Source organism: Carcharodon carcharias, chromosome 19 (genome assembly GCF_017639515.1).
Source record: "Carcharodon carcharias isolate sCarCar2 chromosome 19, sCarCar2.pri, whole genome shotgun sequence".
NCBI lineage: Eukaryota > Metazoa > Chordata > Chondrichthyes > Lamniformes > Lamnidae > Carcharodon > Carcharodon carcharias.
This window is the reverse complement of record NC_054485.1, coordinates 5,030,762-5,058,262: the sequence shown is the minus strand read 5'-3', so window position 1 is coordinate 5,058,262 and position 27,501 is coordinate 5,030,762. Positions and strand designations below refer to the sequence as shown.

The window sequence follows — 27,501 nt, the reverse complement described above, 5'->3', positions numbered from 1 at the left end:
ATGTTTTTACCCAGTGTGACTAGGTAACTGGAGAGAGAGGTGGTGGCGTAGTGGTATTGTCACAGGACTGGAAACCCAGGGGTAATGCCCTGGGGACCTGGGTTTGAATCCCGTCATAGCAGATGGTGGAATTTGAATTCAATAAAAATCTGGAATTAAAAGTCTCATGATGACTGTGAAACCATTGCTGATTGTCATACAAACCCATCTGGTTCACATGGTCTGGCCTATATGTGACTCCAGGCCCACAGCAATGTGGTTGACTCTTAATGCCCTCTGAACAAGGGGCAATTAGGAATGAGCAATAAATGCTGGCTTAGCCAGTGATGCCCACATCCCATGAACAAATCTTAAAAAAAAAACAATGTCATCACTATTTTTTGTAAATTTATTCTTTCATGGGCCGAGAGCATCTCTGGCAAGGCCAGCATTTGTTGCCCATCCCTAATTGGCCATTTCAGAGTCAACCACATTGTTGCACATAAGTCAGACTAGGTAAGGATGACAGATTTCCTTCCCTAAAGGGCATTAGTGAACCAGATGGGCTTTTATAACAATCGATGATAATTGTCATGATCACCATTACTGAGACTAGCTTTCGATTCCAGCTTTTATTAATTGAATTTAAATTCTACCAGCTGCCATGGAAGGATTTGAACTCATGTCCCCGTGCATTAGCTTGGATTACTGGCCCAGTTACATTACCATGATGCAATCACCTCCCCCATTTAGTTAATAAAGGTCCATTGCATTACACTTCCAGAACACAGATTCAACCAGTTTCCTCAATATAAAAGCAAGAAATATTCTTTAACATTGTAAAAGAAAGAAAGTTTATGTTTCATATGTTAGGACATCCCAAAGCACTTCTCAGCCAATCAATTATTTCTGAAGAGTAGTCACTATATTTCTTGTCAGCAAACACAACTGTTAATTTAATCATAAGATCCCACAAACAGCAATGAGGTGAATGACTATTTAATCTGTTTGGTTACATCAGTAGAGGGGTGAATGTTGATCAGGATTTTGTGAGACATTCCTACACATCTTGTAAGAAGGCCATAGGATCTTATATGTTCACCCGAACAGCCTTTTGTTTAACATTCTACCCCAACACTGGCATCACTGACAATGCAACATTCCCTCTGTACCGCACGGATGTGCTACCTTAGGCTTAACTCCTGGAGTAGGCCTTAAACCTTCAATAATCAGAGACATGGAATTCTATCACTAGGAAAATTTTTGCAAGTACGGATTTATAAAAGTGAACGACAGTTTTCAAAACATGAAACTGGCAGCAATACAGTAAGAGCACTGAATTTCATCATCTCAGACTATGGATTTGTATATATTGTGTTTACTGATCTGTCAGGTACCTCTACACACTGGATATCAATGAAGGTTGTGGGATCCTCCAGCCTGATCAGACTCTGGAAATTTTGATGAGACAACTGGACCCTGAAGTAATGAAGCAATTCTTCCTGAAAGATGGTGTTATTGCTGACGATGTCACTCAGGTACCAATTCTTTGTAGAATTATAAAGATATACAGGGGAATTACATTTGTTGAAGAATCTGAAGCTTCATAGAACTATTTCTAACATATTGTTGCTAATAAGTCTTGCAGAGTGTTTTATTTTCTGACTTGAGAACAGTTTAATAAAGTCTACAGTTACCCAGCTTCAAAACTCCAGCAGAAATTTTAAAACTGATGCAGAATGAATGATAGGTTCTATTTTTAACTACCTCAAAAATACTCCCCTGAATGTTTCACAACAATAGGAGCACAGGGATAGGAGGAGACCATTTAGCTCCTTGAGCCTATTCTGCTATTCAGTGGGATCATGGTTGATCTCTAACCTACCTGCCTTTGGCCCATATGTCTTAACACCTTTTGATAATTTGAGTATGGCTGAAAAAAAGAGACATTTTTTGTCAAAGCTTTTCGTCTTGCACTCATCAGGACAATTTGCAAGAAAATGCCAATGTCAGCTATGTAACTACAGACCTTTTGATAACAAAATTCTATCAATTCAGATCTAACATCAATTTCCATTTGCAGAAGAGAGTTCCAACTCCCACCCTTTCTGTGTAAAAGTGTTTCATAATTTCACTCCTGCAAGGTCTGGCTGTGCCTTAATCCTAGACTCCCTTACTGTTCCCCTTAATATATCGAAAACTATGATTAAGTCACCCCTCAATCTTGAAATTTCAGAGAATATCGCCTTAAGTTTGTGTAATGAAGACAAAAATTCTGGGAATACTTGGCAGGTCTGGCCGCTTTTGTGGAGAGAGAAACAAAGTAAATGGGCTGCATTTTCCTAGCCCATTGGCAAAGGGCTGGGAGGCGGAAGGGCAAGCAAAATGTTGGGGGTGGCGATAGAACAATGTCCCACCACTGCCAAGCTACGTTGTCATTGGTGGGAATCTTGGCAGCTCGGATGCCCACTGGGTGACCAACTAAACTACTTAAGTGGCCAATTAAGAGCCATTTCCCACCTTTTGGCTCCTCTCAGCTCTGGGAGGGGAGAATGCCCTTCTTTAGAGGGCACTCCATGGCCCACGAAGGGGCATCCTGGTGGCAACGGCACTACCAGTGCTCAACAACCCTCCCCCCCCACCCCACCCCCAAAGCATTGATCATTGGGGCTTCCCTGCCTAGCCCTGGCATCCACCAACCCAACTCACCTGTATTTGAGGGCAGCCGGCCATTGAGGCACCCTCTCCCTGGAGCTAGAGATGGCATTCCTGAGACTGCCAAGTTGCCAACTCTCTGATTGGGCCAGCAGCACATGAGGGCAGGCCACTGTCGTTATTTGGGCAGCAGCCCTAGCCGTGGCTATTTATTGGTCGCCATCAACAATATACTGTCCAGGGTGGTACCACTCCCCCATTCAACCCCAATGGCAGGGCCTAACCTTCAATGAGAAAATTCACCCCAGTGTTTCTGGTCAATGACCGTGTGTCTCTCTTCACAGCTTAACCCTTGGAATCTAAGCATCATTCTGGTAAATCTACACTGCAGTGCTGTAACTAAATCAACATTATTGGTTTATTTTGTGTTCTTGCTGATCTGCTACATCTCCTAGATTAACTAGCTTGCTTTGTGGATTTTTTTTTTTTGGTAGCACATTTCCACACACACCACACTTTCGGAGTCATAGGGTCGAATTTTTGCACCTGAGTCGGGCTTGGGGAGATGGGAATTTTCCCGACTCAGGAGAAAGTGCCCCAAGAGGTTGGGCTTTCATTCAGGGCTGGGTGGTGCTAACTGGAGTTGGGCCCACCAGCCAAGGAGACAGTGCGCAGGCAGCCACAGGAATCGCTGGGTACCAAAGTGAGCTGTTTGAAGGCCAACCTTCGAGCTCCAGGACTTTGTCCCAGTTGTAATAAAAACAATAAAACAAAAAACAACCCTCACCCCTCATATCCCCTCACCCTCCACCCACTCCACATGCAACATCTGTACCAACTTGTGCTACCTCATGCTCCCCACCCACCACGGTCCCTCATACTCTTCACACTCTGCTCACGCCCCTTGGTCTGTCATACCCTCCATGACAACTTATGCCTCTCTACCTACTCCTCGTGGTTCCTTATGTCCCTCCATGCCAACCTCTTGTATCCACTCCCCATTGCCGCAACCTCCTCCATGCCAACCTATGTCAACCAATCCACTCCCCAAGGCCTTTTATAGTCCCTATGCCAACGCATGCCAATCCATGGCCCCCCCCACACTTTGCCCTTACATCCTCCATGTTGACGTATTCAGTATCCACCATGGGCAGACCTCAGAAGTCATGGTGAGATGAAATAGTGCAGACTTCACTATATTAAAAAAAACTCATTGATAAAGCCCATTCAATAATTTAAATCCCTTCAAGTACTTAATCCTGAATAAAAGCAAACATTTCCTTCAAGTACTTAAACCCCCTATAATGCAAACATATGTACTCATAGCCCCACATTAAAGACAGATAATCTATTTATGACCACTTGGAGCAGTCAATCAAACTGTGAATTTACAGGCCCCCTGTGATAGTGATAGGTTATGGAAGTGGTCAAGCAAAAATAATACTATAATGATAGCACTCAGGCGTATGTTAACAAACAACTATTAAAATTGCAAGTACCGATTTTGTTCAACTGGTTGGCTGTTTTTTCCCCCTAAAATTTAAAGTGCAAGGGATTTAAATGACTTGACAGTTCCACAGACCTTATCCACTTTTATGCACTTTCATGTCTACTCTTAACATTCCAAAAGGGTACCTGACCTTTTTCAAAGGGGGATCTTGCCTCTCCAAATAACTCTGGTGGCTTTAAACCTTTTGCTCAAAAGTCCAAAGCCTACGAGTCATGTTTCAGAAACCCAGGTGATGAAAGTTGCTTCTGTTTGAAGGCAGCTGCCTCCTACTATGGATGCATGAAAAACATCTCTCTCCCATTCCCCCCGCCCCACTGGCAAAAATGGTAGTTGCCAGATTCCATGACAGGACTTGGATTCTGGGCTCCGGCGCTATTCATAAATTCAGGCCTTAATGAGCAGCTCTGCTTCCATGTTCCTTCATGTGTTGAGCAATGCTTGTGACCTGGATGATTAGTGGAACGGCAAGAGTGGAGGAGTAAGACATCCCCACAATAAGGGGAAAATAAGGTATAAAGTTCAGTCATCTCATCTCAGATTCATCACTTTTGCCTCTGGTTACACAGCAGCATCAACAGAGGGTGAAAGCAGGTTATCTTCCAACCCTGCAGGTCAGAAGTGCTGTAGTGGGAGAGAGGAGGAAGCTGAGAGGTAGCCAAATAATTGTATTATTGTTAGGTGGGGTCGGAGTGGTGGTCGGGGGAGAATAACTTTAGTTTTACGTCAGAAAATTTCTACTTCAAGCATTCGGGCTCAATTCAGAATTGGCCTTTTGTGATGAAAGGATATAATTAATGCCAGTGGTTATCCTAAAATGCACAATAATATATGTTATATTAATATTATGACAAAAATGTTAATTGTATATTGAACAATTGCTGAAAATGTCAGCTTATTAATTTTAGTCCATTAGTTCTCTCCTTGCTGAAATGTCAGATTATTGTTTTCCTTCAGTGTGAGAGAAATGCAATGAAAATATTATGAATGTCTATTAAATACTCATCATTTTTCCATTAATTAAATACAGGGCAGTAATGCACATTGACTTGTGTTAAATGACAATACATGTTTGTGAAATGATGAACTAGGAGATGATATTGCTATTGGTCAGAAGGAGATTACAGAATCCTAAATTCTAATTAACAGCTAGGTTGCTTTAATTTTATTTACTCATTTACATCTCAAGCAAATGATTTTGTGCAGCACAATCAAGATGAAAGAAATTGTGACCTGATGTAGGGGATATTTTCCTTTCAAGTGCAGGTCATTCCCAGTCAGTTTCTCGCTTCACTGGCACTTCAGTTTTAATCAGAAGTGTATCTTAAAGTGATGGCATTCTGTCTCCTGCCTCTAACAGTCAGGAATGTTTAAAGCTGGTTACTAAAATAGCTAATCTTATATTCGGCACACATTCACTCCTTTCAATGCTGTGTTCATTCCAACTCCAGACTCAAACAGAGTTTATGCTGGTTAAAAGACAAATTATTAGAGTAACCAGTTGGGAATGTCTGCCAGCGTTACATCAGTAGAATTCTAGCTAGGTACATTTCTTTACCCATGCATTTAATCTCATGCCTTTTAAAAGTGAGAATACACTGCAGCGCAGTATGTATGAGTTTGGATACAGCTGTGTGGTTAGGATGAGAAATGTGAAGCTTACCAGCACCAGGGGATGGTCCTGAGGTTTGATGGAACTGGAGTGGATGTGTTTAAGTTTGACAGTACAAGAGTGGGGGCAAAGGGCCATTCTGTGCAGAAGGGAATTTTGGGATTGGCAGAGCTGCTGGGTGAGGGATGGAATATGGAGTTGGACACATTGGTACATCCCTCGGGGTCCTGGGTAGGGGCACAAGTCCAATAACAACAACTTGTATTTATATAGTGCCTTTAACATTAAAAAAAGACCAAGGCGCTTCACAGGAACGTTATGAAACAAAATACCTTAGGATATATTGGGACAGATGACTAAAAGCTTGTCTAAAGAGGTAGGTTTTAAGGAGCAACTTAAGTGAGAAAAATTTAAGACTAATTTAAGACTAAAATTTAAAAATGGGAGAGCTTTAAACTAACTCGGCAGGGGTGTGGGAACCAAGAGAAAACATTAGAGAGGATTACCAGGGTGCACAAAATACTGGGAGGGACAGATATCACTAATATAGAGAATAGTAAGTTAATAGGTGAAGTCGGGGTGAGGGAGAAAGTAAAAAAATCTAAATCAGGGTTACTATTCATGTATGTGAATGCACGGAGTACAGTAAATAAGATTGGGGAGTTACAGGCACAGATTGCCATGTGGAAATATGATGTTGTGGTGATAACAGACACCTGGCTCAAGGAAGGGCAGATCTGGGTGTTAATTATTCCCAGGTACAAGGTGTTCAGAAAAGATAGGAAAGGAAGAGGGGTGGTGGTATTTGTTAAGAAGAGCATTGCAGCGCTGGAGAAAGAGGATGTCCCAGAGGGTTCAAGGACAGAATCAACTTTGCCAGAACTAAGGAATAAAAAGGGTGCAATTATATTGCTCGGTGTAGCCTATAGACCGCCAACTAGTAGAAGAACAAATCTGCAGGGAAATTGCAGAGAGATGCAAGCATTATAAAGTGGTTATACTGGGGGACTTTAATTACCCGATTGTAGACTGGGACAGAGGTAGTGTAAAGGGTGGAGAGGGGAAAAAGTTCCTAGGTTGTGTTCAGCAGAATTTTCTACAGCAGTATGTGGCCAATCCAACAAGAAACAATGCACTGTTGGACCTGGTTCTTGGAAATTAAGTGGGCCAAGTAGATCATTTAGGACAACATTTAGGAGACAGTGATCATTGTATTCATGTTTTAGGAAGATAATTGAAAAGGACAATAGGCAAACCAGAGTAGAAATAATTAACTGGACGAGAGCCTACTTTGATGGGGACGAATGGAATGGGCCAGTTAGACTGGAATGAAAGATTGGCGGGAAAAACTGTAGCTAAAAATGGGCTTCCTTCAAAAAGGATTTGATTTGGGCACAGTCAAGGTATATTCCATTGAAAGGGAAAGGTAGGCCAAACAAATCCAGAGCTCCCTGGATGAAAAGGGAGATAGAAATTAAGATAAAGAAGATAAAGTGTGCTCATGACAGGTGTCAGGTAGAAAATACAACTGAGAACCGAGAGGAATACAAAGGTCAGAGGGAAGGAAGCAGAGAGTAATGGTCAATGGATATTTTTCAGGCTGGAGGAAGGTTTGTAGTGGAGTTCCCCAGGGGTCGGTATTGGGACCCTTGCTTTTCCTGATATATATTAATGATCTAGATCTTGGTGTGCAGGGGACAATTTCAGAGTTTGCGGATGATATGAAGCTCGGGAGTGTTGTAAACTGCAAGGAGGACACTGCAGAACTTCAAAAGGACATAGACAAGTTGGTGGAGTGGGCAGATAGGTGGCAGATGAAGTTCAGTGTGGAGAAGTGTGAGGTAATGCATTTTGATAGGAGGAACATGGACAGACAATATAAAATAAGGGGTGAAATTTTGAAGGGAGTGCAGGAGCAGAAAGACCTGGGTATATATGTGCATAGACCATTGAACGTGTCAGGACAGGTGGGGAGAGCAGCTAATAAAGCATATAGTATCCTGGGCTTTATTAATAGGGGCATAGAGTATAAGAGCAGGGAGTTTATGCTGAATTTATGTAAGACATTAGTTAGACCTCAGCTGGAATATTGTGTACAGTTCTGGGCGCCACATTATAGGAAGCATGTGAACACATTGAAGAGAGTGCAGAAGAGGTTTACAAGAATGGTTCCGGGGTGAGAAACTTCAGTTACGAAGATAGATTGAAGAGGTTGGGACTGTTCTCCTTGGAGAGGCAAAGGCTAAGAGGAGATTTGATAGAGATGTTCAAAATCATGAGGGGGCTAGATAGAGTAGATAAGGAGAAGCTGTTCCCACTCATAAAAGGATCAAGAATGAGAGGGCACAAATTTAAAGTGATTTCCAAAAGAAGCAAATTTGAAAAACTTTCTCACACAGCGAGTGGTTCGGCTCTGGAATGCGCTGCCTGGAAGAGGCAGCTTCAATTGAGGCATTCAAGAGGGCATTGGATGATGATTTGAATAGAAACAATGTGCAGAGGTATGGGGAAAAGACAGGGCAGTGGGACTAGGTCATAATGTTCATTTGGAGATCTGGTGCAGACACGATGGGCTGAATGGCCTCCCTCTATGCTGTTAAAATTCTGTGATTCTGTGAAAAAGAGCTAGCGAGGGAATCCCAGAGTTTAGGACTGAGGCAGCTGAAGGCACAACAGCCAGCGATGGAATGATTAAAATCGGGAATGCTCAAGAGGTCAGAGTTAGAGAAATACAGAAATCTCAGAGGGTTGTGCTCCTGGAAAATATAGCAACACTTGGGTGGGTCTGGCACGTCACATGGACTGTTTTATGATGAAGTCCTGAAGAATAAATAAATACTGTTACAAGTTGCTAAATGAATAACACAGTCACATAAATTAATAGATTCCACTTGATGTTTCAGTCAGTGTCTTCCTGGAACACATGGCTGGTTTATATATTATAGTTTCAAATATCAATATTCACTCAGCAAGTTTGTTTCCCTTTGGAATTTGGACAGAGGAACAGAGTTTTTAACAAGCATCGTCTGTAAAGGTCAATCATAAAACCTTCCAGAAAACATCATTTATCCAGAATAGAAGTCCCAAGATATTTTAATATCAGTTTTTGTCCAAGAAAATAATAATAATCAGGTTAATTTACAAAAGAATTTCAATTAGCTGAAACAGCCGTGGGATTTTGCACAATTAATCTCTCACATCAACAGGATGAACAAATCTTTTGGAAACAGCAATTTGACTTCAAATTATAAACATTGATACATTGGGGCACTATCTAAATTTATTTGCCTCTCTTAGCTGGTCACATTTTCTGAAGTAATAAAATGTTAATAGCTTTTATACAGAAGTTTAGCTGAAAACTGAATCATTATTAAATTTGTATTCAGATAATAACTTTCAAAAATAAACAAATTGAAATGTTAGATACAAAGACTGAATTTGATCCAGGAATATAGGGAAAGTAGGAGGCCATTCAGCCCCTCAAGCCTGTTCCACAATTCAATTAGATCATGGCTGATCCATACCTCAATTTCATTCACCCACCAAGAATTAGGAGCAGGAGTAGACCATGTGGCTCATCGCGTCTGCTCCGCCATTCAATACATTCGTGGCCACTCCCTGCCCACTTCCCATATCCCTTAATTCCCTGCGACACCAAAATTCTCTCTATCCCAGCCTTAAATGTATTCAACGATAGAGGACCCAGAATTCTCTGGGGTAGAGACTTCTAAAGATTCACAACTTATTGAGTGAAGTAATTTCCCCTCATCTCAGTCCTAAATGATCGGCCCCTTATCCTGACACTATGCCCCCGTGTTTTAGATTCCCGACCAGCGGAAACAATCAACAAGATCACCTCTCATTCTTCCAAACTCCACAGAAAATCGACCCAATTTGCTCAGTCTCTCATTATAGGACAACCCCCTCATCTCAGGGATCAACTTAGTGAGCCTTCGCTGTAGCGTCTTCAATGCAAATATAGTCCAGAAGAATGGCTACAGGAAGCCTGTATATGTGCCTCCAGGGCATTGCCAGAAACAGAGCAATGCTACGGTCCCATAGAGAAGGAAACATTGGCAGTGACATGGGCTGCAGAGAGATTCTCTAACTACTTAATGAGTTTACCTTTCCAAACTGAGACTGACCATAAACCACTGATCACCCACTTGAATTCCACAGAGATCATCAAAATGACCCTACATATTCAAAGGTTCAACCTTTGGTTGATGCGTTACAAGTACATGGCTGTGTATGCACCAAGAAAGCCACAGACCACGGCAGATGCCCTATCCTATGCTATGGTGGATCAAGCCGTTACCCAGGACTTCATGCCTGTTTCTGAGGTGGAAGCATTCTCATCAACCAGAATGAATTCCCTGCCAGTCTCTGCCTGAAATTGGCAAGAGGTCTGAAAAGTAGAAGGAGGACCTGAAGTGTGTCCAAGGTCTTGAGAAGCTTGAAGGTTGGTCCAAATATAATTCTACTCAGCAGCTCCAATGCAAATGTCATGAACAAAACAGGCATCTAATGGTAGTTGATGATCTTCTGGTCTTCAACCATTGCTTGGTCATTCCCAAGACGATGACCAGCTCTCCTGTCCACCCACAGGCCAAAGGAGAAGCTAAAAGAGCCATCAAGTTCTTAATGACCAAGAATTCTGACTGGAACTCAGCCCTGCCACACTACAGAGGCACAGCTTTAACTAACAGCTTTTCACCAGTGGAACTGCTCATGGGCCAAGGGCTGAAGACACAAGTCTCTCTGCAGCCACAGAACCTGAAAGTCAACATTACAGAAGCTGAACTCAAAAAGGTGAGGAGCATGGAGAGCGGCCTGCACAAGAAGTAGAAGAAATGGTACAACTCCAGACATAGGGCGGAATCATCCCAGATTTGCATTAGGTGTGGTAGCAGGCAGGAAAAAGAATGTTTTACACTCCGGCTGCAATGGCGGCTTTTCGCGCCATATCATCCCAATCCCACCTCTTTAATCATGCATTCCCAAGAAAAATGCCGTTTCGCTGGAGAGCAGCCTCCGATTTGCCCGCCAAGCCGTCACCTCGCTGCTTCCTCACGCTGGGCACCATATTTAAAGTGCAGCCGCACGCACACCTTTCAGTGCTTCTAGCCCAGGGCTGCTGCACTGAAGATATGGCCTCGAAAAGCAAGAAGACTGCAGCCCCCTGATGCAGTGATGCGTCCCTGGAACACTTTTTGGATGCCATGGAGGCCCACTGTGATGTCCGATACCCCCACTCTGGCTGCAGGAGGGGCAGCAACATCACCACTCTGGCTTGGTAGGTGATGGCAGAAGTGGTCAGTGCCAGTGCTGCACAGAAGGGGTTGGCCATCCAGTGCAGATAGAGGATGAATGACCTTATCTATGCCACCAGGGTAAGGCAACCATCTCATCACTGTAAACTCACACGCTCAAGCCCATCACACATTCACTGGCATCTTACTCACTGCCAGTTCAAGGGACATCACCATTCACTCTCTCTCACACACACCCTCACATCTCCATCTGGCCTCATCTCCTCTGGAGATGCCTCCTCAGCCCTCACCATCTTGAGGCCACTTGCACAGATCAACATGTGCTCCCACACACACTCCTTCCCCAATACAGCCCTCGCCCTATAACCTCTTCCCTTGCCTTAGGTCAGTGAGCCCCCATCCATCGATCCAGTTCGAGATCAACACCACCGCTCAGTGGTCAGGGAGAGTTGTGAAGGCACCAAGAAGACTTAGTTATAATAATGAGTAATGTATATCATGATGTAACAGTGGCATCAGTAGTCTTGCGCTAAAGACTCTGTGGGGCAGATAGACTAGTCTGTACTCAAAGGAGATGTGCCTACCTTGTAACTCATCATGTTTATAGTGTAAATAAAGCAATTTAAAGTAACCCTCCGGAGTCAGACCGCTGTTACTCAAGATAAGATAGACCATGCAATCAGCAAATGAAACACTGATCATGATCGGGAAACCAGAAAGTGTGGGGAACTTCTTAGAGAGGGGAAGATTAAGAGGAAATTTTATAGAGATGCTTAAAATTATGAGGGGTTATAGGTAGAGTAGGAAAAACTGTTCCCATAGGCAGAAGAATCAAGGGCCAGAGGACACTAATTTAAGTGGCAAAAGAAGCAACAACGACATGTGAAAAACCCCTTTTACACAGTGGGTGGTTAGGGTCTGGAATGCACTACCTGAAAGTGTGTTAGAGACAGGTTCAAGTGAGGCATTCAAAGGAGAATTGGATAATTATCTAAAGAGAAAAAATGTACGGGACACAGGGAAAAGGCAGGGGAGTGTGACAAAGTGAGTTGCTCATGCAGAATCAGCACAGTTTCGATGGACTGAATGGCCCACCCACTGAGGCATAAAATGACGTGTGTCCTCTTGTCACTGCGCATCATTTAGATTTTCAGTTTGGTGGGTGTGCAGCCGACTCAGCTGCACGCCTGCCGAACTGTCAAAGGCCTATTAAGGCCATTTAAACACTAATTAAACTAATAAGCTGAGCTGCCCGTCCAACCTTAAGGTTGGCGGGGGGCAGGTGAAGAGCCCAGGCGGCCTTCACATTTTTCATGGAACCTCATCCACTGGCAGGATGAGGTTTCGTGAAGTCTTTATAAATTATTGAATAAAATTTTTTATAAAAATTAATTGACTTGTCCCAGCTCATGTGACACTGTTAGTTGCATTTTTCCCAAATGCAAATCATTACAGACTTGTGTTGCGTTTCTTTTTCCAGTTTAGCCAATCAAAAATGTGATACCATGGTCTGAAATGGGAACTGTGACCCAGTGGGTGCTCTTTTACCAGTCACTCACTCAAAATGGCCATATAAATGGAACATATGAAATCAATTTGGCAAAATCAAAACATTGCAGATTGTGGAAATCTGATATTAATTGTGTTATCATATTACATGAAAAAACATAAACAGAATTTAGCATGGCATACTTCAAATTTTGGAATTTTGCATTTCTCAAGAGATAATTTATTGTTTCAGTCTGATTTAGGATTGCGCATGTCAAACCTGGTATACTTTTAATAGCTATATCAAGAAACAAACTATTACAGAGGACCTGGAGCTGAACAGCATTTTGGACACAAGAAAATAAGAAATAAGAATTAGATGAGGCCATTTGGCCCTTCAAGCCTGTTCCACCATTTAATGAGATCACGGCTGATCTACCTCAAGTCCACCTTCCTGCACTCTTCCCATAATACTTAATTCCCTCAGCACCCAAAAATCTATCAATCTCTGTCTTGAATATACACAATGACTGAGCATCCATGGTTCTCTGGGGTAGAGAATTCCAAATGCAACACTTAATGGCTTGGAAAGTTCAGTGAAATGGAATAAAAGATTAACATTTTTATCTTCACAATTCTTTCAGTATAAAAGATTGAGAATTTGTCAATTGTTGGTGATTGGTCTCAACAGTGGAACTGGGGCACGAAAAAAAATTCTAATTCGCCTGACAGCAAAAAACACTGGGTTCTAACACTTGGTGGGCAGTAATACTGGCTCCATTGTCAAGCTCAGCAAGTGTTGAATTAAGATGGAGTATTCATCTCAGTTCACTTGTTAAAAACTTCACAATTCTTGCCAATGGGTAAAATAGAACTCTCTGTACTTATGGTGCAGGAAATCCAAGTCAATGGAACATTGTAACATAATTGCTTTGCCTTTTTTTGGAGAATACAGTTGTAAAAGAAATACCATAAAATGGAATTTTAAGGTATAATTATAAAGCATTTAAAGCACAGCACACTCAGAAAATGTGCAATTTCTTAGTCATCAATTTCATGCTTCAAATCAGATGAACTCTAGCTTGTTTTGAAAGCAGGCATGGAACAAATTAAAAACTGAAAACATTCTGCTGATTTGTCATTTGGATCTTTAACCATTTTGAGAATGCTCAGAATTCCAAAATCCCAGTCTTAAAACAACATTTAATAAAGGCTGGGTATGAACGATTTTAAACACATAACTCAAGCTTAATGTTCCTTACACTTTGCTAAAATAATCTGTTTTCTCAGATGAGTGGGATACGTGACCTGATACCAGGATCGGTTATAGATGCCACAATGTTCAATCCCTGTGGTTACTCAATGAATGGGCTGAAAGCAGATGTAAGTATTCAACGACACAACTAAAAACCAAATATTTTATTGCACAGGTTATAAAAATAACCTGAGATTGGCAGCCCATTAACTGCATCTGCAGTTTTTTTTTTATTCATTCATGGTTATGTGGGCATCGCTGGCTAGGCTTGCATTTATTGCCCATCCTTAATTGCCCCTGTTTCAGAGGGCAATGTTTTTAAGAGTCAACATTGCTGTGGGTCTGGTAAGACCAGGTAAAGGTGGCAGGTTTCCTTCCCTAAAGAACATTAGTAAACTAGATGAGTCTTTGCAACAATTGGCATTGGTTTCATTGTCATCATTAGACTTTTAATTCCAGGTTTTTATTGAATTCAAATTCCACCATCTGCCATGACGGGATTCGAGTCCGGATCCCCAGGGCATTACCCTGGGGGGAAAAATTTCCCCCCCCCCCCCCGCCCCATTGAGGGGGGGGTTCTGAGTGCCACCATTTTACATGGGCAGGCCAATTAAGGCCCGCCCAGCGTGATGTGCGCCCGGAAGTGCTGAGCACTCCCTGTGCGGACAGGGGGGTGGGGGGTGGTGGGGGATTCCCTGAGTCGGGGCCTGTGCTCTTTCACACATGCGCGTGAAAAAGCGCTGAAATCTCCTTGAGGTGCGGAGGTGCCTCACAGAGACCAGTTTAAGTTCTGGAATATTTAATAAAGGTGAAAAAAAATTTTAAGGACAGGTCCCCTCATGTGAAACTGTCTCATGAGCTGGGACATGTCCATTAGCTTTTTCAAAAATTTTTATTTAAATAATAAATCCTTCATGAAACCTCATCCCACCCGTGGATGAGGTTTCATGATAAATGCGAAGGCCGCCTGGGCTCTTCACCTGCATCCCCACCCACCCCCCCCCGCCCCCGCCAACCTTAAGGCTGGACGGGCAGCATTCTTAACAACTTGAATTACTTTTGTTAATTGCTTTAATAGGCCTTTGACAGTTCGGCGAGTGCGCATCCAAAGTGGCTGCGCGCCTGCCGAACTGACAATCTAAATGACGCGCGGTGACATTGGATGTCCCGACATCACCACGCACCATTTTATGTGTCAGCGAGTGGTCCCGCTCCCGCTCGCCGATGGGAAGATTCTTCCCCCGGGTCTCTGGAACACTGTTCCAGTGACAATACCACTAAACCACCACCTCCCGAGAACTCAGATAAAAGTCTGGTTAAAAACAAAAAAACTGCAGATGCTGGAAATCCAAAACAAAAACAGAATTACCTGGAAAAACTCAGCAGGTCTGGCAGCATTGGCGGAGAAGAAAAGAGTTGATGTTTCGAGTCCTCATGACCCTTCGACAGAACTTGAGTGAGTCCAAGAAAGGGGTGAAATATTGCCCCTGTTTCAGAGGGCAATGTTTATTAGAGTCAACATTGCTGTGGGTCTGGTAAGACCAGGTAAGGATGGCAGATTTCCTTCCCTAAAGAACATTAGTAAACTAGATGAGTCTTTGCACCAATTGGCATTGGTTTCATGGTCATCATTAGACTTTTAATTCCAGGTTTTTATTGAATTCAAATTCCACCATCTGCCGTGATGGGATTCGAGTCCAGATCCCCTTATTTCACCCCTTTCTTGGACTCACTCAAGTTCTGTCGAAGGGTCATGAGGACTCGAAACATCAACTCTTTTCTTCTCCACCGATGCTGCCAGACCTGCTGAGTTTTTCCAGGTAATTCTGTTTTTGTTTTAAAAGTCTGGTTCATCGTACTCTGAAATGCACGTAAATACCTTTGCGACAAACATTTGGAAACTCTCACCAACAGATGGTATCACCACAGATAGAGAGTTAGAGAAAAGACTTACGATCTTTTTTCTGTTTTAATGAAGGGATGAATGCAGTGGATGAGGGTGGTATTGTGGGGTAGAGTTTCTGCTTTGGACCAGTCAACACTCCTGGCACAAATGACCCCAAAAAGTGTTTTATCTCCCTCTGTATTTCTTCTCAAACTCATTTGAACATCAAATACAAAACCTATCATGAACCAATGTAATCGGGCAGGGTCTTAAAAGAAATTTGATTTTTTTTAAAAATTTGCATTGAAAGTGACCTGGATTTTGTGGGAGATTTTGATGGTGAACTGCCAGTGTTCGCCATCATTATTGCTTTGAAACTGTCTGTAACTTCAAGGAGCTGGACATGTGCAAGTTAGTGCAGAAATCCTGAAGTTGCAGTATCTCTCTCTGTCTCTATGTCAATGTCCTTCCACAGCTTCTAAACTGTGCACCCGCTCCACAGAGCCGAGAATCGCTGAAATCAGCGAGAATATCAGCTTTCCTGCTCCGACATCATTGTTTGAAACTCCATAATAAATTTCACCTTGTTCATTCAGGTGTAACTGGGATTTGGACGCTGATGGGATTAATAAAAATTGATGAATAACGGAGCTTACCCTAAAACTCACTCTGATCTTCATGGGCCAGGATTTTTTGCCTCGCCGGGTGGGGTTTGGTGGGGATGAGCACAAGCAATCGGGAAGCCGACTGTGATTTGACGTTGGCGGGTCAATGAAGGTCCACCCAGCATGAAACTCCCGCTGCAGCGCTGCCTGTGTGGTGGGGGAGGAGGGCGTACGCCCAGGAAACGATCCCTGAGGCACAGAGCTGTCTCAGGGAGATGAAGACTTTTGAAAATTAAAAATGAAGAATTTAAAATGTTAGTAAACGTGTCCCCCTCATGTGACTCTACCCGCCCGACGAACGCAATATTCTGGCCCTGAAGTCCTGTTAACTGATTAATTAGAATATTTTTAAAAATATTTTGTTTAAATAATTGTTTTAGAAATTCTGTTTTAAAACTTCTTTAGCCTCCGCCTTCTTCACATGCCCATCCCAATCTTTAGTTTGCTCAATGGAAAAAATTTTAACCTGATTTTATTTTTCTTCCCTGTTTGTGCCTGGAATTTTATGAGGTCATAACCCCTTCCCCTGGCTGAAAGGTCAGAGGTGAACCTGTCTCCATGCGGCTGAGTAACCCGCACCCTGACTTTATGGCCATCAGCCTGTTCATTGGTTCAGTCGAGACTTCCATCCCCATCTAAAAGGAAGTCCTGCCTCCAATCAAGTAGCCGGCAGCTCTCCAGTCCCAGCAGCACTACCAGGCAGCTCTCCAGACCGAGCAGCACCCACCAGACAGCTCTCCAGTCCCAGCAGCACCACCAGGCAGCTCTCCAGTCCCAGCAGCACCACCAGGCAACTCTCCAGTCCCAGCAGCACCCACCAGGCAGCTCTCCAGTCCCAGTAGCACCACCAGGCAGCTCTCCAGTCCCAGCAGCACCCACCAGGCAGCTCACCAGTCCCAGCAGCACCCACCAGGCAACTCTCCAGACCGAGCAGCACCACCAGGCAACTCTCCAGTCCTAGCAGCACCACCAGGCAGCTCTCCACTCCCAGCAGCACCACCAGGCAGCTCTCCAGACCGAGCAGCACCACCAGGCAGCTCTCCAGTCCCAGCAGCACCCACCAGGCAGCTCTCCAGACCGAGCAACACCACCAGGCCATGACTGAGGACTGCAGGCAGTCTCCACGAGGTGCATTGCTGGAGACCAGACTGCAAGGTGAGTGGGGCGGTTTCACCACAGACAGTCAAACTCTGCACAAAAAGTTCACTTTGGTAAACAAGTGTCAAGCATTCTGGCTTACATGAAAAGCCCAACTCAGTTGTGACTGTCTTTAATATGCTTGACCTGTCAGCTCAGGCACGAAACACAGAGGGAGATAAAACACTTTTGGGGTAATTTATACCAGGAGTATTGACTGGCCCAAAACAGAAACTCTACGCCACAATACCACCCTAATCCGCTGCATTCATCCCTTCATTGAAGGCTAGGGCCTGTCAGAGTTGTACATGGTAACTAGTGCATTGATGCTGAAGATGTGGGCAGGGTTCTCAATGAGTACTTTGTCTCTGTCTTCACTAAGGAGAGGGATGATGCAGACATTCTAGTTAAAGAGGAGTGTGAAATATTAGATACAATTAGCATAATGAGAGAGGAAATACTGGAGGAAGTGACATCTTTGAAAGTGGATAAATCACCAGGGTCGGCTGGATTGTATCCCAGGCTGTTAAAGGAAGCCAGGGAGGAAATAGCAGATGCCCTGAGAATCATTTTCCAATCCTACTAGATACAGGCGAGGTACCAGAGAATTGGAGGTCTGTGAATGTTGCACCATTATTTATTAGGGTGCAAGGGATAGGCCAGAAAATTATAGACCAGTCAGTATGACTGGGAAAATTATTGGAATCAATTCTGAGGTACAGGATAAATCATCACTTAGAAAGGCACAAATTGATCAGGGATAGTCAGCATGGTTTTGTTAGAGGAAGATTGTGTCTTACTAACTTAATAGAATTTTTTGAGGACATAACAAGGAGGATTGATGAGGGTAGTGTAGTGGATGTTGTCTACATGGATTTTAGTAAGGCATTTAACATGGTATCACATGGCAGACTGGGGAAGGTGGCGAGTTGGATCCAAAATTGGCTCAGTGACAGGAGACAAAGGGTAATGGTTGATGGATGTTTTTGTGAGTGAAAAGCAGTTTCCAGTGGCATTCCATAGGGTTCCATGAGATCCTTGCTGTTTGTTGTATATATTAATGATTTGAACTTAAATGTGGGAGACATGATTTGGAAATTTACAGATGACACAAAAATTGGTTGTGTAGCTGAAAGTGAAGAGGATGGCTGTCAACTCCAGAAGGATATCAAGGGGTTGGTTGAGTGGGTGGAAAAGTGACAAATGGAATTCAATCCAGAGAAGCGTGAGGTAATGCATTCGAGGAGGGAAAACAAAGCAAAGGAATACCCAATAAATGGGAGAATATTGAGAGGGGTTGAGGAAGTGAGAGACCTTGAAGTGCATGTCCACAGGACCCTTAAGGTGGCAGGACAGATGGATAAGGTGATAAAGAAAGCAGATGGAATATTTTCCTTTATTGGATGAGGTATTGAATACAAAAGTAGGGAGATAATGATGGAACTGTATAAAATGCTGGTTAAGCCACAGCTGGGATGTTGTGTACAGTTCTGGTCAGCACATTACAGAAAGGTCATAATTGCTCTGGAGAGAGTACAGAGGAGATTTACAAGAATGTTGCCAGGGCTTGAAAATTGCAGCTATGAGGAGAGATTGGATAGGCTGGGGTTATTTTCCTTGGAACAGAGGAGGCTGAGGGGTGACCTAATTGAGGTGTACAAAATTATGAGGGGCCTAGATAGGGTAGACCGTAAAGACCTGTTTCCCCTAGCTGAGGGGTCAATTACCAGGGGGCATAGATTTAAGGTGATTGGAAGAAGGATTGGAGGGGACATGAGGAAAAACCTTTTCACCCAGAGGATGGTGGGTGTCTGGAAATTCACAGCCCAAATTGGTGGATGCAGCTGAAATGCTGAACTCATTTAAAAGGCACCTGTATCTGCACCTGAGTGCTATAACCTGCAAGTCTACGGAACAGGTGCTGGAAGGTGGGATTAAAATGAGCAGCTAGTTTCTTTTTTCTCCTTTTGGCCGGTGCAGACCCGATGGGCTGAATGGCCTCTTTCTGTGCCATAACATTTCTATGGTTCAATGGCTCTGGGTGAGCACCTCAGTGTTTGGTATTTTGTCCTGCCACCTGATCTTTAGAAGTTTTTGAAGACAGCTCAAGTGAAAATGGTTGAGCTTCTTGGCATGAGACTGATACAGGGTCCAAGTCTCACATGCTCAGAGCAGAGCGTGTATAACCATTACCCTAGAGTCTTTCAGTTTGGTCGGCAGACTTACTCCTCTTCATTCCCAGACTGATGTTTGAAGGCTGCCAAAGGCTGCACTTACTTTGACAATGCTTGTCTTGTCATCGAGCTAGACAATGGAGAGGTGGTGCTGCCAAGGTAAGTGAACGTCTTCACTGCTGACAGATTCTGGTCATGGACTGAAACCTTGGGCTTGAGTCAGGGCTTTCCTGGAGCAGGCTGGGATGTTACTTGTTGAAGAAAAGGCCAAAATGGTCCCATGCATTGGAGAACAAATCCATGCTACATTGTATTTCCAGCTCTGAAGCAGCTGCTAGTGCATAGTCATTGGCAAACAGGAAACCATGAATTATGTCCTTGGAAACCTTGGTTTTTGCCCGAAGACATCTCAGATTGAGCAGCTTCCTGTACATGTGATATCTGCTTTCGATGCCAGGATCACCATCATGGAGACCATGGCAGAGAAGAACATGATGAAGAAGGTTGGAGCTAGCATGCAGCATTGTTAACCCCATTAATGATTGGAAATGGGTCAGAAGATTCACCGTCACCCAGGACATGTGTGAACATGCTGTCATGGAACTGTCGAAACATTGTGATGAATTTCTTAGGGCAGCCAATTTTCTCCATTACTTTCCAAAGGGCCTCATGACTGACTGTGATCTTGGTCAGGTCAACAAACATGGTGTAGAGGTCCATGTTCCTGGAGGGCGGCACTGGAACCCATCACCTTCAGGACAGCTTGCAATTATCAAAGGGCCTGCAGGTAACAGGAAACCCACTTGCTGCCAATTCACCTTAAGGCGCTTTTTAAGGGGCCTGTCTGAAAGAGTGTGGAATTTTCAATGATTTTACCAGACGAAAATGTTTGTACACAGCTGTCAGAGTCATCAATCCGTCTCTTGTGAAATTTAAGGGGTCAACTAGTGCCATGTCAAACACTAGATCTCAATTTGGTGTCCATGGCCACTTTGCGCCACCTTTAACATCCTGGTCCTTTCATGAGCTGCCTTCTCTCCACAGTAAGACAGCACAGCCCCCAACATGGCCACCGCCTAACTTTGCTGCTAGCACCAGGCTGACAGCTCCCACCTCACGGATCCGCCTGGTGCCTCTAATTGGGTGCCGAGCTCACCTCCTGCCACAGAGGGTATTTAAGATTCAACCACATTACCGTGGGTCTGGAGTCACACGTAGGCCAGACCTAGCAAGGACAGCAGATTTCTTTCCCTAAAGGGGTATTAGTGAGCCAGGTGAGTTTTTACAACAATCGACAATGGTCTCGTGGTCATCATTAGGCTTTCAATTCCAGATTTTTTTTATTGAATTCAAATTTCACCATCTGCTGTGGTGGGATTCGAACCTGAGTTCACAGGACGTTCCCCTGGGTATCTGGAGTACTAGTCCAGTGACCCCAGTACGCCCCCCCCTCCGCTCAGGCTGGATATTTGGGAATTCTTATTTTGTCAGAGAATAATGGATCAGTGGAACAGGCTCCCAGTCCTTGCAGTGAATTCTGATTCACCATATTCCTTCAAGAGAGAACAGAAGCTGTTCCTGACTGGAACAGAAATCACCTGGTACAAGAGATAGGTATCCTGTTACATTAATCAAGGTTTATGTTGTATCTTGGACTAGTTTGGATAATTTATAGGGATTAAGAAGAATTTTCCAGATTCTTTTCCCTAATTAACATGGGTTATTATCTTTTTTTCTTACCTTCCCCAGGAAGCAGTCTGCACGGTGGTGGGGGGTGGTGAGTAGTGTCACAGAATTAGACATCACAGCTACATGTGGTACAGCTGGATCCACCAGCTGGTCTTACCCGGTTTGTCATTTTTGTACGGTGGTAGGGGGACGTGTCTTCACCTTTTCCTAGCTCACCCTTGTGCCATGATCTTGAATCTTGGTTTGGGGGTTGTGGTGTCTCAATGTCTTTCACTTTCATGGTACATTAAAGAGATCTGGTAAATCCTGCGTCAGTAACCAGACTTGGTTCTATTGTTTGACTCCACAATGAGAGGGTTTGTCACCGACCTGTGTTGAGGGAGAAGTGGAAGCTTTATGCTTTGTGTGAGTTTGCGTCTTAAGTCCAGAGGCAGTTAATTATTTTGAACCAGTTAAAGTTAGAGTGTGGAGCTTGCTTTTCTTCATCTCATCCAAAAAACCTTGCTAAATCTAACAGACCATGAAATACTGAGCTTGCAGGAGACACCAGAGGCACATTGCCTGCATGTTGGTTGTTAGAAATACTTTGCAGAGCTTGACAGCAGAAGGTGCAATAAAATGACAGTGAAATAGCTCTAAAATAGTCCACATTTTTACAGAGCGATGAAATACTGCAGGCCTGTTGCCCTGCTTATTTCTATACTGTTGTGAACTCTCTCATGTGAAACAGGCTTTAATGGTGGAAGAGAATGATAGGTGAACAGTGACCTCGAGATTCAGTAAGGGCTGATCATGTGGGTCTCTGCCAGAAATCTCTTAAAGGAACAAGCTTTTACTTTCTCAGCAGCAGGTCTTACCTTCTGCTTACATGCTGGAGTGAGAAAGAAACCAACATTTCATGTTTACCTAACAACTCATCCCACTTATTACACAGAAATTTCATTTTTCTTAAATAACCAAATTTTCTCTTAGAGAAATAAAAAAAACCTTTCATTTATATAGCACCTTTCAAGACCTATTGACATCCCAAAGCATTTTACAGCCAATGAAGTACTTTTGAAGTGTTGCCATTGTTATACTTCAGGAAATGCAGCAGCTAATTTGTTCACAGCAAACTCCCACAAAGAGAAATTTAATAATGAGCAGGTAATTTGTAATGTTGATTTACAACAGAATCAGTGCGCTTCCATGCTGAACACCAATTGGAAGAAGCACTGAGGGTGGCAAAGGCACAGAATGTACTCTGGGTGAGGGACTTCAATATCCATCACCAAGAATGGCTCAGTAGCACCACGACTGACTGAGCTGGCTGAGTCCTAGAGGACATAGCTGCTACACTAAATCTGCAGCAGGTGGTGAGGGAACCAACAAGAGGGAAAAACCTACTTGACCTTGCCCTCACTAATCTACCTTGCACAGATGCATCTGTCCATGACCACAGCACAGTCCTTGTGGAGATGAAGTCCTGCCTTCACATTGAGGATATCCTCCATCGTGTTGTGTGGCACTACCACCGTGCTAAATGGGATAGATTTCGAACAGATCTAGCAACTCAAGACAGGGCACTATGAGGCGCTGTGTGCCATTAGCAGCAATAGCATTGTATTCAGTAAACCCATGGCCTGGCATATCTCCACTTTACCATTACCAACAAGCCAGGGGATCAACCCTGATTCAATGAAGAGTGCAGGAGGGCATGCCAGGAGCAGCACCAGGCATACCTAAAAATGAGGTGTCTACCTGGTGAAGCTATAACACAGGACTACATGTATGTCAACCAGCAGAAGCAGCAAATGATAGACAGGACTAAGTGATCCCACAACCAACGGATCAGATCTAAGCCCTGCAGTCTTCCACATCCAGTCATGAATCATGAATGATGATGGACAATTAAACAACTCACTGGAAGAGAAAGCTCCATATATATCCCCATCCTCAACGATGAAGGAGCCCAGCACACCAGTGCAAAACTATCTGCAAGATGCACTGCAACAACTCACCAAGGCTTCTAAACCCATGACCTTTACCACCTAGAAGGACAAGGGCAGCAAATGCATGGGAACACCATCAAAGGCAAGTTCCCCTCCAAGCCACACACCATCCTGACTTTGAACTACTCCTTCGTTGGGTCAAAATCCTGGAACTCTCTTCCTAACAGCACTGTGGGTGCACCTACACCACATGGACTGCAGGGGTTCAAGAAAGTGACTCACCACCAACTTCTCCAGGGGAATTAGGGATAGACGAAAAAATGCTGCTGAGCCAGTGATGTCCAGGTCCCATGACAGAACCAAAAGAAAGACAAGGCTGAAGCATTTGCAACATTCTTCAGCCAGAAGTGCCAGGTGCTTGATCCATCTCAACTCTTCCTGAGGTCCTCAGCTATCAGCCATATCGATTCACTCCACGTGATATCAAGAAACAGCAGAAGGCGCTGGATACTGCAAAGGCTATGGGTCCTGACAACATTCAAGCAATAGTACTGAAGACTTGTGCTCCAGAACTTGCCACACCCCGACCCAAGCTGTTCTAGTACAGCTACAACACTGGCATCTACCCCACAATGTGGAAAATTGCCCAGGTATGTCCTGTACACAAAAAGCAGGACAAATCCAACCCAGTCAATTACTGCCCCATCAGTCTACTCTCGATCATCAGTAAAGTGGTGAAAAGGGTCCTCAACAGTGCTATCAAGCAGCATTTACTCAACAAAGCCTGCTCACTGATGCTCAGTGGGTTCTGCCAGGGCCACTCAGCTCCTGACCTCATTAAAACCTTGATCCAAACATGGACAAAAGAGCTGAACTCAAGAAGTGAAAGTGACTGCCCTTGACATCAAGGCAGCATTTGACTGAGTGTAGCATCAAGGACCCCTAGCAAAACTGAAGTCAATGGGAATCAGGGGGACAACTCTCCACTGTTTACAGTCATACCTAGCGCAAAGGAAAATAGTTGTGGTTGTTGGAGACTAATTATTTCAGTCCTGGGACATCACTGCAGGAGTTCCTCAGCATCGTGTCCTCGGTCCAACCATCTTCAGCTGCTTCATCAATGACCTTCCCTCCATCCTAAGGTCAGAAGAGGGGATGTTCGCTGATGATTGCACAATATTCAGCACCACTCGTGACTCTTCAGATACTGAAGCAGTCCATATGCAGCAAGACATGGACAATATCCAGGCTTGGGCTGACAAGTGGTAAGTAACATTCACGCCACACAAGTGACAGGCACTGACCATCTCCAACAAGAGAGAATTTAACCATCTCCCCCTGACATTCAATGGCATTACCATCACTGAATCTCCCACTATCAATGTCCTAGGGTTTACCATTGACCAGAAACTGAACTGGAACAGCCATATAAATACTGTGGCTAGAACAGCAGGTCAGAGGCTGGGAATTCTGCAGCAAGTAACTCACCTCCTGACTCCCCAAAGCCTGTCCACCATCTACAAGACACAAGTCAGGAGTGTGATGGAATACTCTCCACTTGCCTGGATGAGTGTAGCTCCAACAACACTCAAAAAGTTCAACACCATCCAGGACTTATTGATTGGCACCTCATCCACCACCTTAAACATTCACTCCCTCTACTACCAATGCACAATGGCAGCAGTGTGCACCATTTACAAGATGCACTGCAGCAACTCACCAAGGCTCCTTCGACAGCACCTTCCAAACCTGCGACCTCTACCACCTAGAAGGATAAGGGCAGCAGATACATGGGAACACCACCACCTGCAAGTTCCCTCTAAGCCACATACCATCCTGACTTGGAAATATATCGCCGTTCCTTCACTATTGCTGGGTCAAAATCCTAGAACTCCCTCCCTAACAGCACTGTGGATATACCTACACCACATGGACTGCAGCGGTTCAAGAAGACAGCTCACCACCACCTTCTCAAGGGCAATTAGGGATGGGCAATAAATGTTGGCCTAGCCAGCGATGCCACATCCTGTGAGCGAATGAAAAGTTAATTGATCTCAGTGCACAGTAGATACATTCCACTACAGATTACCTGCATATCTGAAGCATATAAAAATGTTCGGACTCAACTGAAGTAACATGTCCTGTTAAGAGCATCACAGTTTAGAAAAGATATGAAGGCATTAGAGAGAGCGCAAAAAAGATTCATGAGGATGGTTCCAGGGACTTGGAACTTGAGCTACGCAGATAGATTGGAGAAGCTGCAAATGTTTTTCTTGGAAAAGTGAAGGCTGAGAGGAGATTTGATAGAAGTATTCAAAATTCTGAGGGCTCCCGACAGAGTGTAAATGGGAGAAACTGTTCACCAGTGGAAGGATTGAGAATGAGGGGGTACTTGGCAAAAGAAGGAATGGCAGTCGGAGGAGAAATCCATTCATGCAGACAGGGTTTAAGATCTAGAATGTTCTGCCTGAGAGTGTGGCAGAGGCAGGTTCAGCTGAGGAGTTCAAAAAGGAATTAGATTATTATCTGAAAAGGAAAAGTGTGCAGGGCTACAGGGAGAAGCCAGGGGAGTGGCACTAGGTGAGTTGCTGGATCAGAAAGCCGGTGCAGATACGATAAGCTGAATGGCCACCTTCTGTGCTGTAACCATCCTGTGATTCTGTGTATTTCACAGCTTAATGGATTAATTTATTTTTGGAATACATATTTTCTTGAGGGATATACACAAAATTAGTAGTCAGCTTTCCCCACTGAAACTATCAATTTCCATCTCCATTAAGATGGTTGTATTTCATTATCTGTTGCCAATGCTTCTGAATTCCAACAAATATGTTGTTACAGATGGTTCGTTTTTCCATCAAAAGTCTCCTGGGCCTAACTGAGTTAGAGCAGGGATTTCGTTCAGTATCCTGCTTTCTTTTTATTCCTTCAGGGTATGTGAGTGTCGCAGGCAAGACCAGCATTTGTTGTCCATTCCTAATTGTCCTTGAGAAGGCGATGGTGGTCTGACTTTTCTGCAGTAGTTTAGGTACAGCTTGCTGGGCCATTTCAAAGGACAGCTAAGATCCAACCACATTGCTGGGGGTCTGGAGTCACATATAGGCCGGACCGAGGACGTCAGTGACTCCGATGTGTTTTTACGATAATTGAATCTAGTTGTCATGGTCACCATTACTGCGACTAGCTTTCGATTCCAGAATTATTAATTGAATTTAAATTCCATCAGCTGCTGTGGTGAGACTTGAACCCATATTCCCAGAGCACCAGTCTGGGCCTCTGGATTACCTAGTCCATTACAATTACGCCACTATCTCCCTTTCATGCATCATTCTGTCAAACAGTGTCACCAAAAATAGATTAACTGGTCATTCATTTCATTGCTGTTTTCGGAATCTTGCTGTGTACCTTGAGCATCCTTGATTTTAATCACTCCACCATTGGTGGCTGTGACTTCAGCTGCCTAGGCTCTAAAATTCCCTCCCTAAACCTCTCCCCCTCTCTGTTTTGACTTTGTCCTTTAAGACATTGCTTAACACTATCCCTTTGATCAAGTTTTTGGTCATTTGCCTAATATCTCCTTATATTCCTCGGGGTAATTTTTGTTTTACAATGCTCCTGCAAAGGGTCTTGGGATGTTCATTATATTACTCGTGCTATAGAGGTTACTGTTGCGTGTAAAATAGTTTTATCTATAGAACAACAGTTCATGAACTTCCAAGTAATTCACCGTCAATGAACTGCTTTGGGATAATTCATAAGACATTATTGGATTTATACAGTATGGTGTATAATTGAGTTGTGTTTACAAAGAGTTGCATTTTCTAACAGGGCTACAGAACTTATTATTTTTCTATAAGATTAGAAAGTATCAGACTTGTAAAACAGAGACATCTTTGTCACAATAGGAATGTCTGCACTATTACAATCTCTACTCCTGTTGCTATGTTCTCACCTCACAACAAGGACAACTTGTATTTGTATAGCACCTTTAATGTAAGAAAATGGACCAAGGCTCTTCACAGGAGTATTATAAGCAAAATTTGACAGAGCCACAACGTTGGAGCAGATGGTCAAAGAGTCAGGTTTTAAGGAGCATCTTAAAGGAGAATAGCAATCTGGAGAGGTTTATGGAGGGAATTCCAGAGCTCAGGGCCTAGGCAGCTGAAGGCTCGGCCACCAATGGTGGAGCGATTAAATTCAGGGATGCTCAAGTGGCCAGAATTGGATGGGAATCCAATTCGCGGATATCTC

The 27,501-nt window shown here is 43.7% G+C and overlaps 1 protein-coding gene across 4 annotated transcripts in view; it reads left to right on the top strand.

The window, feature by feature from the left end:
- Positions 1-27,501, top strand: part of LOC121292004 (S-adenosylmethionine decarboxylase proenzyme-like) — an 84,722-nt gene that overhangs the window by 34,789 nt on the left and 22,432 nt on the right. For all 4 annotated transcript variants that reach the window (XR_005946142.1, XM_041213738.1, XM_041213739.1 and 1 more), the window contains 2 exons: positions 1,373-1,517; positions 13,805-13,897. Coding sequence is in view for 3 of the 4 variants with exons in the window: in XM_041213738.1 (XP_041069672.1) it covers positions 1,373-1,517; positions 13,805-13,897 (238 nt within the window). In the remaining variant the exon portion in view is untranslated. The remainder of the gene's footprint in view (positions 1-1,372; positions 1,518-13,804; positions 13,898-27,501) is intronic.